The following is a 13,840-nucleotide window of genomic DNA, read 5'->3' on the forward strand; positions in this document are numbered from 1 at the left end:
AAACACGACCTAGTCACTCCTGCCTGGCCTTGAAAGATTTGAATGCCAACGAAATGCAACTCGCCCTGAACTCTATATAATATTCTGCCGGAATAAAAATGTTTATCCAGCGTGCCTAAATGCAATATGACATATTGTTCCCGCTTTGCAATAGAGTTTTTAGGAAAATTATGGACGGCACATTTAGGTTACGACTGGCAACCTCTGTCTAATAAACCACGCTTGTTGAAGTGTGACGTAAACGAGAAGGTTTAACTCGCATTTATGTAAGGGATTATACAATTTTCTCTACAAAAAAGTAAAGGTATACTGGATACAATATTTCTGTAATTGGAGTCAGTAAAAATGGTAGCTGGCAACTTTTCTCTGATTGAAGAGTTTTCTCTTTATGATGCATATTATTGTCAGAGACCAGTAGTCAACATCAGTTCACTTAAGTTAACCGCTCCAACTACTTATTACACTTACGGATCTCCTAAGGGCAAGAACCCATGCTGGCATGTTTTCTAAACTGGCCACGAATTATTGTTCTGACAACCGTAACTATAGAAAGTGGGAAGGTACCACATAGTTTTAGGAACACTCCTTATCTATTGGTTATCAGCCTTGCGGGAGATTCTGGTACTTATAATCAAAATGGCATTTTATTTTTTCATGAAATTCTGAAATGCCGCTCTTCAATATTCAGAGCTACGTCATACTTAAAATGCGCACATTCTGGGTTCACTATTTAGTCCATGGGCAAGGCACAGAAACCCTCCCCGACTCCTGGGGGTCTTTGCCTGGCAGATTTTTTAAAGTTCTCAGCTGTATCATTGCAAACTCTGCTTCTCCGCCACCTCAACTCTGCTGCTTTTGACTGCCAGAGTGAAAATACACACGGAGTGTAAGCATTAATATCTCTTACCATTACAAAATTTGCAACTCGCATGGTTTTTAAGGTACCTGCAAATTGCAAAAGAAAACACAGACTTTGATTATGATGTTATGGGATGATCATTTCCATAATCCTTGTGTTATTAACTAATGATTTTATTTGCCTGCCAAAAATTATCCGCTGCTGTTACCACCATATTAATCTGGATAACATTTTTTTTTTCTTCTTCTAGATTAATAGAGGTTTTATGTACATTCTGATGTTTTGTTTTATTAAAATTTCAGGTTGGATTTTGTTATATACTTAATTCTGAATAAGTTAGCATAGCATCTTTCATTTGTAGGATGATCAAGAAATTTGGTTCACAGATTCAGTTCTGGAAGGCAAAATACAGCAGTGAACTTGTTTCCTCAACATATGTACTACCTAGAGCAGCGGTCGCCAACCTTTCGAACTTCGTGTACCACTAAATACATAATTTTAAATTTGCCGGACCACTAATATGAATTTAGAAAAAAAGGTAACATTTATTTGATATGCATTTTATCTATACTACATTATAGAATTCATATTTGTAATATTTAATTTATTGTAATTAATAATACTGTTAGTTAGTTAACGCTGGTTTTTTTTCTGCTAAATGCTGGATCAAAATTCTTAATGCTAAATCGTCCTAAAATGCTAAATCTAGCATTAAAAATGCTAAATTGGCAACACTGGTCTCTGTCTTCTGTGCAAGTTGTATCAGGGTTGCCTGAAGAGCATAAAGAAAACATAAAAATTTAAATAATGTCCCAATTTTTCTGCTGGCCATCAAAATTTACTTATGGACCACCAGTGGTCCGTGGACCACCGGTTGGCGACTGCTGACCTAGAGGACAGGCGTAGGAATCTGCATTTGAGGCAGCGGCTTCAGACTAACAACGATTAGATCCTGCGCTGGTACTCCACAGATATATCAAAAAGTCACAACTGGAAACGTAACCTACGGCCGGGGTCCCACCTGCGAATTTCTTACAATCGGATACAATCAGTTCGCCACAAATGCAACTTGATTTCCTAGATCAGGTCGTTACTGGAAAGAAACAACACGACACACCTGAAAGGACAACAAGGATTGTGAAATCATTTGCCGAAGACTGTTATGCTGCATCAAGGGGACAATGGATGACGCCAAAAATCTCCTGCTTGACATGACACTGAGACGCCTGACAGTTAGTGCTGAAATTATATCCTTGATGCATCACTTTGTTCAGTGTGCATCGAACATCAGTCTTTTTGAGCTTGAAAGAGCAATGTGCAAAAGTTATGAGAGAGACACAGTTCTTCCTAAAACTATTGATCCTGACAGGAACGTTGCCGCTTACTTTTGCTGGGATAATTTTGATTTCCTTGGGGAAACATTATCTGGCACCAGAACAACCCACACTGCTCATGGAGTGGTTATTCAGGAAGTGACAATGGATGGTGTGTGTGTCCAATCTGAGCTACCCTGCTCTCTGAGAAAAACAAAGGAACGTTCTGTTACATACAAGCCAGCTGAAATTGAACGTTGTTCTGTAAAACGTCATGGAGAACCAAACATGATATTTCTCTTTGAGCATAGTCAGTCATTCTCTCGATACTGGATCCTTCAATAATACTCTCCTGAACATGAAAATCTATGCACTACTTAAAAGCAGCATCATGAACAATGCATTCATCTGTAAACTTGATATCCCAGAATCCGCATCTTTTCTTCTTCTATTTTCTTTTCGTATGTAATTTTTGCGACAGGAGATGTGATATTGAGCTTCCCTTGCCACCAAATCAACGTCTCGAACTTTAATCAGAATATCTTCTTGTTTTTCTTCTGCTGCATTCTTTATTGTTTCCTCAGCTGGTTTTGTCACACATTTAACAATTTTCTCAATTTTTCTTTACTTCTTAATTCGATTTTTGCTACAGAATATTCCTTTATCTGAAAGTTTTTGTAGCACCATCGATTATATCCAGGCATATCTGATGAGAATTCGTTAGGCACTTGAGCACAAATATGAGCCAACTTTTCACTAACAGAATTCCAGGACTGTCGCAGTTCCACTGTCTTTAGTTTTTATGAAACTCGTCTCAGACATCTGCCTACCAACCAAATCTGACTTTTTTTTTTTATTATAATGAACAATACAAGTCAAACCAACCAAACCCTTCGTTTCTCCTTTCTCTGTGCCGTGGTTGGTGCCAACTTCAGTGGCTTTTCGTCAATTTACGTCTTTCCTCAGACATTTTGAGCTATCGTTGGCCAATCACATCTTGTTGCTGCATCCTATGAATGAAAGATGTTATGCTAATGTATTTTGAATTAAGTATATTACAAAATTAAAACAGAATTTTCGATAAAACACAACGTCAGAGTCTACATAAAGCTTTTGTTAACCTATAACAAGAAAGAAAAATGTTATCCTGTTTAATATGGTGGTAATCGGTAAAAACAGAGGATAATTTTGGACAAACAACTTCCATCCATTAGTTAAAAACATAAAGTTTATGAAAATGATCATCCCGTAAAATTCCCAAGGGGAGGGAGGCGGGTGATGGTACTGCGGGGCCATTGGTAGCCCACGGTCTACTTGTTTCATCGTTCAGAAATTGGGTGCCCTCAACATTTTCATGGCGTTTGAAAGAGTCCCTGAACAGCCGCACAAATTTTCTGTTACAGCTTAGTCATAATAACCGCGAATTGTCTTGTGATTCCAATACTAAACACGTAAAAGTATTATTTCAAATAGCAACAGTTGTTATCCGATAAATTGTGTAGTCTAGGGTGGTATCAAGATGGCAAAAAATTAAACTATTTCGAATGATGACTCTCAGGCATTTTAGCAATAAGTATATTTTTGCAGAAGGTTAAGAAAAAAAGCCTCAGTAATTAAAAATTTTTATTTTCTTAAGTTTATGTCTCCAGTAGTGTTGTGGAATACACCTTTTCATCTGAAAACAAAAGATTAACACTGGGATGCGTATGGACACGGACAACATAAAGAGAAAACATCATTAGTATAAATCGACCTGAAAGACAAACAAGAGTAACATCTACAATCTGGATTCAGCTCCTGAGCCACAAAGCTGAAGTTCATCGAGGAGGACCTTCAGGTCTCAGTTTTTCACTCTGGGAAAATTCAGGCGACCCAGGAACTTCGTTGACTAGACCCTCAGAGTGAGTTGCAACAGTGGGCGAGGGATGGTTTCTCAGAAGTTCCAGGATGCTGTCAACTACGCCAACGGAACTATCAGCACCGCGAGGCCTACTTCAAGTGTATCCATTCTGAAAGGTTCTTGGTCTGATTTCAGAACTTCCAGAAACATCCTTAGGTACTGATGATCGTACTGCATTGCTATCGAAGTCAGTCTATAACCCTCTTTCAATTGCAAACATGTCGCACCTTTGCTTTTATTAACATACTAATAGATTGACTATTTTAAATCTTGAAATAAACTAAAAGGGAAATTGCAAAGGATTTCACTTCCTATGAACAATCGCACAGTTTAATGACTCCTTTTGTGAAAGGACAATCGGGGAAATTCGATTTCTATCTTATGATTTGCTGTCATGTTATGCGTACAAATATATAAAAGGAATTCTGCACTCGTAATAAATGGTTTAACATTAGAGAAAATATATTTAGTCTTTGGTCTGCTAAAGCTATTATTCGGTCAAATATACTGATGACACCGCCTGAAAGAATTAGATCAACACTGTATATTTTTAGCCAAGGCAATTCTACATCAAATCCGCCGATGTAGATGAAAAGTATACGGCTCCGAGATTTAGGATAGATCACATTGCAACTGTGAAATGAATTTCACATTTCGAGCACGTGTGCCTCGTGTTCATTTCACTGGAGAGTAGTACCATTGTATTTTTATTTGCTCAGGGTAACAGCTTAGCATGCCTTAAAACCGACAGTTCCCTTACATAACATCCCTAGAAGAGGTTGCATGCTGGGCATATCGTTGCTCCACTGGTTATGAACTGCAAACTGTTTTGGGAAAAAGCCTTGTCTGGTTATTTTCTTGCACTTTTAACACACAAGCTATTAATAGTACAAAAGAGTGAGTGCTCGAGATCTCATCAAAACGAGACAAGAAAACTATTTCTTCTAAACCTATGACCTCTATAATTAGCACTGTAAGCCTTAAATATAAATTTGAGCATATGAGAAGTGGCTAGTGGAAGGCGCAGCACATGATGAATAAGGGAACGAGCAGGAGCAGCGTCAGATAGACGTAGACGCGGGGCTCGCATCGCGTGTCAAGAACGTAGGCGTGATCCCAGTCATCCTGTTCAGGTACTTCTACAACTGCCTGCTCGTTTGACCAGAAGCTCAGGGGCAGCGAACAGTCGGTGGCATTGGTACAGATCGTCTCCGAGAATTCTGTATCATAGACGACCCTGTCCATTGTCAAGTTGAAGAATAAATCGTTCGCGTAGATTTCGTTGTCACTGGAGAAGACGAAATAATACGTTCCTGTGATGGGTATGTCGTAAGTGATCTTGTTTAGACCGGTATTCTTAAAATGGCAATTCCTAAAGGGCACAAGAGGAAGAGTAAATATGACGCCATCGCAACTGGCCAGTGCTTCTTCACTACTTGAATAAGAAGATCTGTGTTCTTCATTTGATCTATCATGGAGCGTCGTTTGGTTAAACTTTCCTCTTTCAAATTTGAGTCCCTCTGGGTAGAATACTTTGCCGCCAACAGTCATTTCTACTGACGTTTCGTTGACTCCCCTGTCCTTCTCTGGGGTCTCTAAAATGCCCAGAATATCCCCATCATCCAAATCTTCGAAGGCGCCCCCTGATTCGTCATCTTCAGCAAATCTTTTCAATCTTAAAGAGGTTTCCTCCTCTTCTTTGGGCAAGGCTTCTTCCGTCACGTTCGTGTTCTGTCGGCGACGTCCACTTCTTTCTTTTTTAGGTCGCTGTTGTTTTCTCTTGCCTTTCCGAGTACGGTTTTTCAGTCTCCGCTTCGTTTCGTCCCTTAATACACCACTCACCACTTTAAATCCGCCTGCTCTTATTTCTGTTGTGTGAACCAGACCTTGTTGCTCGCCTGCCAGTGTCTCGTGTTCATTTGCTATGTCTTTTTCCAAAGTATTATTGACAATCTTGTTTTTCCCACTACTGTTTTCTGTAACAGTCTCCTGATTAATGAGCTGTCCGTGGAACGCATAATCTTGGTTCTTGCCCTCAGAATGGAGTATCTTTAGAATTTCCTTCTTATCTTTGCTTATCTCGATGGCTTTCCTGAGAAGCTGAGCAATGTTTTGCCGCCTCTCTTCTGAGTGCTGCTGCCCATCACCCGTCACACGTGGGTCTTCATCTTCTTCTTCTTTTTCATGACTATTGCGGTTGTGCTTGTTCGCTTCTCTTAAAAGCTGCTTTCTTATCTTCATTCGCTCCTCGCTGATAATGTCATCATCCTCAACCATATCCTCCGCAGAGTCCTCCTCTCCAATCCAGGCGCAACGGCGAAGGTTTTCTATGCCACGTAAGATCATCAGCTGCCCTCCGTCCCATCTGAAAGAATTCGGGTGTTGAGCTTTAGAACACTGCAAGTCATGTCTGGTACTTTAGCAGTAAAGAGAAGACGCCACTTGGCATTAGTGATATTCCTTGAAACATTTCACAAAGAGCAAGTTACATTTTGAACTCAAAACAATTTGCTGGAAATCACGCTCTTGAAACGAATTATCAGGTCATTTATGCAGACAAGAAGATGAAGACTTGGAATTATGAACTATGCCTAAACATCTTGAATTCTCATTAATTTTAACTCTCGTCTTATCATTTTAGGAAGTAGTTAGTTACTAGAAAAATTCTAAATGTTTGTTTTTACAAGTCACATAACATGGGCTCCCGCAGCATATTGTACGAGTGGGGCGGGATTGCAAATCTTAAAACAAACACTTTTGACCCTTTGAACTTGCAAGTTAATTCCATAATCAGTATCAGCGTCTGCATTCCTTTAATGAATAAAGCAATTATATATATATTATATGCAGTGGAACAGCGAAGCCCGAGATGTTATAATGACGAAATAAATACAGAAAATTACATTAACTTTTTTTAATAGTTCCATATAATGTTCAACTGAAATCAAACATTTCTTGAAAGAATAACGCAGTTATATACTCTATACAAATATTATACAATATAATAATAAGGATACCTTTAATATAATTAAACAACGACGCCCCACTCTTCCAGGGATGAGTTATATTTACAAGGCCTCTCTTCGTTCCATCTGATGCATCATCTTGGATTTCTCCTTCCTCTTCCGTTTTCCTGTCCTCTTGCGGCATTCTGTCCTTTAACTCTCTTTTCCGCACTATTTGTGGAATTGGGTAGAAAAGAGCTTAATTTGGGCTGACCGTCCTCTAAGACTCTTCTTGCGCCATATTCGATTAAAAAAGAGGCGCATCTTTTAAGTCCAAGTATCTCTTCATGAACGTGTATACCAGAATCTAGGACTTACTGATATCCAGTATTATTTACCAATTTTTAAGAATGGAGGTGGAGGAAAAATTGTAAACTATTCTTTTAGGATAGTCCATGGGCGCCCGCACGTAGGGCCAAGTGTTCCCTCCTGAAATTCTGGAAAAAATTTATACACACACATATATACATACATACATATATATATATATAATATATATATATATATATATATATATATATATATATATATATATGTGTGTGTGTGTGTGTGTATAAATTTTTTCCAGAATCTCAGGAGGGGACACTTGGCCCTACGTGCGGGCGCCCACGGACTATCCTAAAAGAATAGTTTACAATTTTTCCTGCACCTCCATTCTTAAAAATTGGTAAATAATACTGGATATCCGTAAGTCCTAGATTCTGGTATACACGTTCATGAGGAGATACTTGGGACACATCGCATAGCACTTGGACTTGAAAGATGCGCCTCTTTTTTAATCGAATATGGCGCAAAAAAAGTCTTAAAAGACGGTCAGCACAAATTAAGCCCTTTTCTACCCAGTTCCGCAAGGACAGAATGCCGCAAGAGGACAGGAAAAAGGAAGAGGAAGGAGAAATCCAAGATGATGCATCAGATGGAACGAAGAGAGGCCTTATGAATATAACTCATCCCTGGAAGAGTGGGGGTCGTGCGCGTAACAAGGGTCGTGGCCCTTACCTGGCGCAGGAGGAGATGGTGACCGTGGACCCCTGCAGGAGGTGGAAGCCCCAGTACTCCTTCACGTCGTCTTTCATCTTCATCGTGTGCAGCATCACGTGGCGCCGGCGCTCCCCCCTGACGTTGGGGAGCCCCTGGGACATGTACGTGTTGAAGCTTCCGTTCATGTGTGTCGTTTGAGCCTGAGGAATAAGGGAAGGTCATAGAGCGTTCTATATATACATCACACACACACACACACACACACACACACATATATATATATATATATATATATATATATATATATATATATATATATATATATATATATATATTATACCTTTTAACTACATATTACGTTTTCAACATAAATTGTCCCTGACCAGAAATTATAATTGTAATGCCTATGTGTTTTTTCTTGCCATCAAATCCATTCATATTTCCCAGAAGATAACGCGAAGGAAAACATTTACTCTAATTTACATTAATAATAATAATAATAATAATAATAATAATAATAATAATAATAACAATAATAATAATATAATAATAATAAAATCTCAAAATGTCTTAATGATGATTTCAGCTGACAACGCAGTAGTTGTTCGCAAATTCAGGCCCGTAACGGGAGTTTTTTTTTTTTATTGGGGGAAGGGTTGTCGTATTTCCCAAAAACTGGACCTTTTCTCCTATAAATGTCATTGCATATATAGTTACATACAAGATGAAATACTTGAAAATGTTATTTTAGTTATATTAAGAAGAAACATTGGGTATGCGGTTTATGTCCTTCTGCCCGATTAGATTTTATTCTGAGTACTGACTTTGGTTAACAGAATTGTACTTATAATGTAGAAAGTTTGCACTGAAATTCAAGAATATTTCTTGTTTTACTGATTGATTCATTTATTATGTTAACAATAGCATGCATATTACTTTATTTGTTGTTATGCTACATACTTTGACTTATCAAAAAACTAATTATTTATTATTGTCAATACAGTTCAATGAAAAGGGTAGTCACAGAAAATATGGACTTCCAGAATTTTTTTTTTTTGGGGGGGTGGGTTGTCGTTCGACCCCCTCGACCTCCCCTCGGTACCGGGCTGGACAATTATCTATTGTTTGAAGGTGATAATAACACCGTGCGTCATTTATTTACCAAAAGGACTCAAACATCCTAAGTATAAGATCTGCAACTCCACAACAAAGAAACATCTTACCTGGCACCATACTCCGGATACATGCCGGCCAATCAGTCTCTGATCTGTGGGCATCATGGGGTAGTGCCCCGGAGGATAGAGGACCAGCCTCACGTACAGCGGAATGGTGATGAGGACAGCTGGAATCACCAGGGCGAAAAGGCAGAGTCGCAGCACACGACGCGGCCCTTGCAACAGACCTGCAATTGCACAGAGGAAAACGTTCAGTCTCACCTTGATGCCGCTGTCGAAACTTTTGACCATCCATACCAGTATGGAGGCAACACCATACAGAGTAAGTAAATATCCACCATGACACCACAAACATGTCCTCTGGTGTGTGTGTGATATATATATATATATATATATATATATATATATATATATATATATATATATTATATATATATATATATATATATATGAACAAACTTACAGACACGAAAGAAAGAGTAAAACAGTGAGATGCGAAGTACTTTCGTCTTATTACCAAGACATGATCACAGCAACTGTGACCATGTCTTGGTAACAAGACGAAAGTACTTAGCATCTCATTGTTTCGCTCTTTCCTTCGTGACTGTAACTTTCTTCGTATAATCATCACTTACCATTCATAAAATTCAAAGTTACCTCACAGTCGCCAGATACTTGAACTTTCATAACAGATAAAGTACGACTGAGTACTTTAAAGGCAACAGTGATCCCTTAGAAAGCTTATTAAACATACAAGGAATCAGAATAAGTTCATTAAAACAAGTGTGAGGTATTCTTATAGGCTTAAATTAATTAAAGGGAATCACTCCAACAAACGACTTTATTTACTTCCCCTGTCTTAAGTGGAATTCACAATCTTAAGAAAATGTTCTATTTCTTGAATTAAGTTATTAACCAAAATTAAATCAAAAGGATAAATTTATCAAGAAATTAAATTAATCAAGTACAATTCAAACTGTTAAGAAATATTTACGATTTGAAAAGAAAATGCAATTAAATGAAAATTAATTCATAAGTTAAAATGTTAAATTAAGTATACAATGTTAAAAAAACAAATTGTGTGATGGAAAATTCTGGTTAACACAACCCCAAATAGATGACGCCATTATAAGGCAGATCTCTATAATCTACGTACAGTCAAATACTTTACAAGTTTATAATTCCCATTAAAAACAAGAGGGAGAGAGAGAGAGAGGGATAAGTTATCAGTAACACTAATAGGACTCTGAATAATAAGAATTCTAATAAAACGAAAGCAAACTACAAATAAAGTCACTTCCTAAAAATGACGCCATGGAATGTTCTAGAAGCTATATGACGCAACATTATGAAGCATGGGGCAATTGTCATGTGGTTTTGACATAAACAAATGCTTTCCAATTACTGACTGTTGACAGCTACCACATCCACTTGCGAGCACGTGTTACTGGAACAAATTGTGCGATTAAAGATTTACGTTATTATATAGTACCTTTAAATTATACTTTCCTGAATTCTGAACATGCATTACATGAAAATAAAATATTTACATATTCACGATACTACGTACAATAACATAACAATACGGGGGGTGGGGCGGGGTGCGGATTTACAAGGCAATAATAATATATATAGATATATATATATATATATATTATATATTAATATTATATATATATATATATATATATATATACCATAGATATATATATATATATATAATATTTTATATATAGATATATTATATATATATATATGATATATAGATATATATATATATATATATATAATATATATTATATAAATAGTTATTTATGACATATATGGCTATATTAAATATATATATATATATATTACAATATATAATAATTATATAAATATATAATGAGATGATATATCATATATATAGTGATATATGTATAGATATATATATTGCTATTGCCTTGTAAATCCGAACCCACCACCCCCATTCCCGTATTGTTATGTTATTGTACGTAGTATCGTGAATATGTAAATAATGAAAGGCATTTGTTTATGTCAAATATTGGAAGGCATTTGTTTATGTCAAAACCACAGGCCAATCTCACCATGCTTCATAATGTTGCGTAATATAGCTTCATTTTTAGGAAGTGACTTTACTTGTAGTTTGCTTTCGTTTTAATAGAATTCTTATTATTTAGAGACCTATTAGTGTTACTGATAACTTATCCCTCTCTCTCTCTCTCTCCCTCTTGTTTTAAATGGGAATTATAAACTTGTAAAGTATTTGACTGTACATAGATTACAGAGATCTGCCTTATAATGACGTCATGCATTTGGGGTTGTGTTAACCAGAATTTTCCAGTATGGAGGTAACACCATACAGGGTAAGTAAATATCCCCCATGACACCCACAAACATGTCCTCTGGTGTTCAAGTGTTTAAGAGGTGATAGAAAGGAAGGGCCTTAAATTGGAGGAAGCGCGAAAATCTGGGCAAACTACTAATGCGCGTTCTTTGTGGGTATAGAGAGCAGTGCTGATATCGTGGTATTTTTCAGTGTTTATCCATGAGCCAGCAATTCAAGTACGAATACAGCGATAGTCTTTGGCTTGTTTGTCTCTGCATCCATCCTTTCGTAAGGAGAAGCTGGCTAAACATAGTGTATATATATATATATATATATATATATATATATATATATATATATATATATATATATATATATATATATATATATATATATATATATGACTGGTAAAAATGTTCTGTTACAACAGAATTCCATCTGATAAAAGGAGCCCATAAAAACACCAAAATATAGAGAGAAAAGTATTATATTTCAGAGATTGCTGTCTCCCTCTTCAGGTATATGAATGAGAAAAGTTTACAGAAAAGGTTGTATTTATACCAAGAGATCCATCCACAGGTAAGCCAATTTAGGTCACCCCCACTGATAATCTTCCTTTAATCTTCTTAAGCGTTGGTTGAATGAAAATCTTGCCGATGACATCTGAATCCCATGCTCCTTTTGAGATGTTCATTACCTACCTCTTTTTATTAAGGCCGATTCCATCATCTGACTCTTGTACCGGCAGTTGCTGCTGTAAATTATATGTGACAAATTCCACTTTATTCTATGGTTATGTTCATTTATGTGGTTGAAAATAGCTGAGTTCAGTTGTCCATACCTAACTGACCGTTTGTGTTGTATTAATCTCTGGGGAAGTGATTTTCCTTTAAATCCGATGTAAGATTGGTCACAGTCCTGGCATGGGATTTCGTAAACCACGGAGTCCTTGGGGGATGTCTTTTGTTGGACGTTAATCAGGGATTTGGCTAAGGTGTTTGGGTAAGTAAAATTATGTTGGCTTTGTGAATTGCTTTCTCAATTATATGGTCAGGATACTTTAAAGACGAAAGTTGCTTACGAATTTGTTCAAATTCTTTTTCCAGGAATCTGGGAACAGATTCGTAAGGCTCTTAAGAACAGGTTGCTGGCTACACCTATCTTGATAGCAATGTTTTGATAGCTAAAGTAGTGAATGTATGAAAGTGAGAACGTTGGTTTTCTGTATATGGTAAATTTATATTCTGTCGTGTCTCTGATTATTAAAACATCAAGAAAAGGAATTTTGTTGTCTGTTTCCCATTCAACTTAAAAAATTTGATGCTGGGCACTAATGCGTTTAATTTTGAAAGGAATTAATTAAAATTGCCCCACCTATTATCCCAAAATGTAAGAATATCATCTACATATCTCATTCACAGCATGTTTTTGGGTTTTATGCATTTATTACTGTAGTTTCAAAGTATTCCATGTACAGATTGGCTAAAATAGGACTTAAAGGACTACCCATACTACATCCGAATTTTTGCTTATAGAATGATTCCCCGAATGAAAATACGTTATTAGATGCACATAATTCAGATGTCATCGACAAGATTTTCATTCAACCAACGCTTAAGATGATTAAAGGAAGATTATCAGCGGGGGTGACCTAAATTGGCTTACCTGTGGATGGATCTCTTGGTATAAATACCACCTTTTCTGTAAACTTCTCTCATTCATATACCTGAAGAGGGAGACAGCAGTCTCTGAAATATAGTACTTTTCTCTCTATATTTTGGTGTTTTTATGGGATCCTTTTATTAGATATATGCATATATATATATATATATATATATATATATATATATATATATATATATATATATATATATTGCTACTTTCAAAATGCATGTTTCCCCTCTTTGAAATGTCATGTAAAATTTTGCAACATTTTTTCAGATTCCTAGATAGCTTAGAATAGGATGTATTAAAATGTGTGTTCAGATTTCGCATTACATGTTGTAAAAGAATATATATATTAACGTAGAACGTAAAAAGAGAGAGATCTTTGTCTTTTCGAAACTACGAGTGTTTAACTTTTATTTCAACACTGTAAGATTAGAGGAACTCAGAGATCTCCGTTTGCTTCCCTATTCTGTCAACGAGTTTGATAGCGAGCGAGCTCGAATCTGCGTTGTTATCAAAACATGTCAATCTTAATTGTCGCTCAGCCTCCGTTTCGATCGAGTAGAGCAGGTTTTTTTTTAACAGACTGGACTCGTACGCGTATGACTTT

The 13,840-nt window shown here is 36.6% G+C and overlaps 1 protein-coding gene across 2 annotated transcripts in view; it reads right to left on the reverse strand.

The window, feature by feature from the left end:
• Window positions 1-3,781: 3,781 nt before the first annotated feature.
• Window positions 3,782-13,840, reverse strand: part of LOC135217062 (uncharacterized) — a 144,214-nt gene continuing 134,155 nt past the window's right edge. For both annotated transcript variants that reach the window (XM_064252720.1, XM_064252709.1), the window contains 3 exons: window positions 9,282-9,460; window positions 8,077-8,258; window positions 3,782-6,437 (listed from right to left, as the gene is read on the reverse strand). In XM_064252720.1, the coding sequence (XP_064108790.1) occupies window positions 5,084-6,437; window positions 8,077-8,258; window positions 9,282-9,460 (1,715 nt within the window). In that variant the 3' untranslated portion in view covers window positions 3,782-5,083. The remainder of the gene's footprint in view (window positions 6,438-8,076; window positions 8,259-9,281; window positions 9,461-13,840) is intronic.

This window comes from Macrobrachium nipponense, chromosome 19, assembly GCF_015104395.2.
Source record: "Macrobrachium nipponense isolate FS-2020 chromosome 19, ASM1510439v2, whole genome shotgun sequence".
Taxonomy (NCBI): Eukaryota; Metazoa; Arthropoda; class Malacostraca; order Decapoda; family Palaemonidae; genus Macrobrachium; species Macrobrachium nipponense.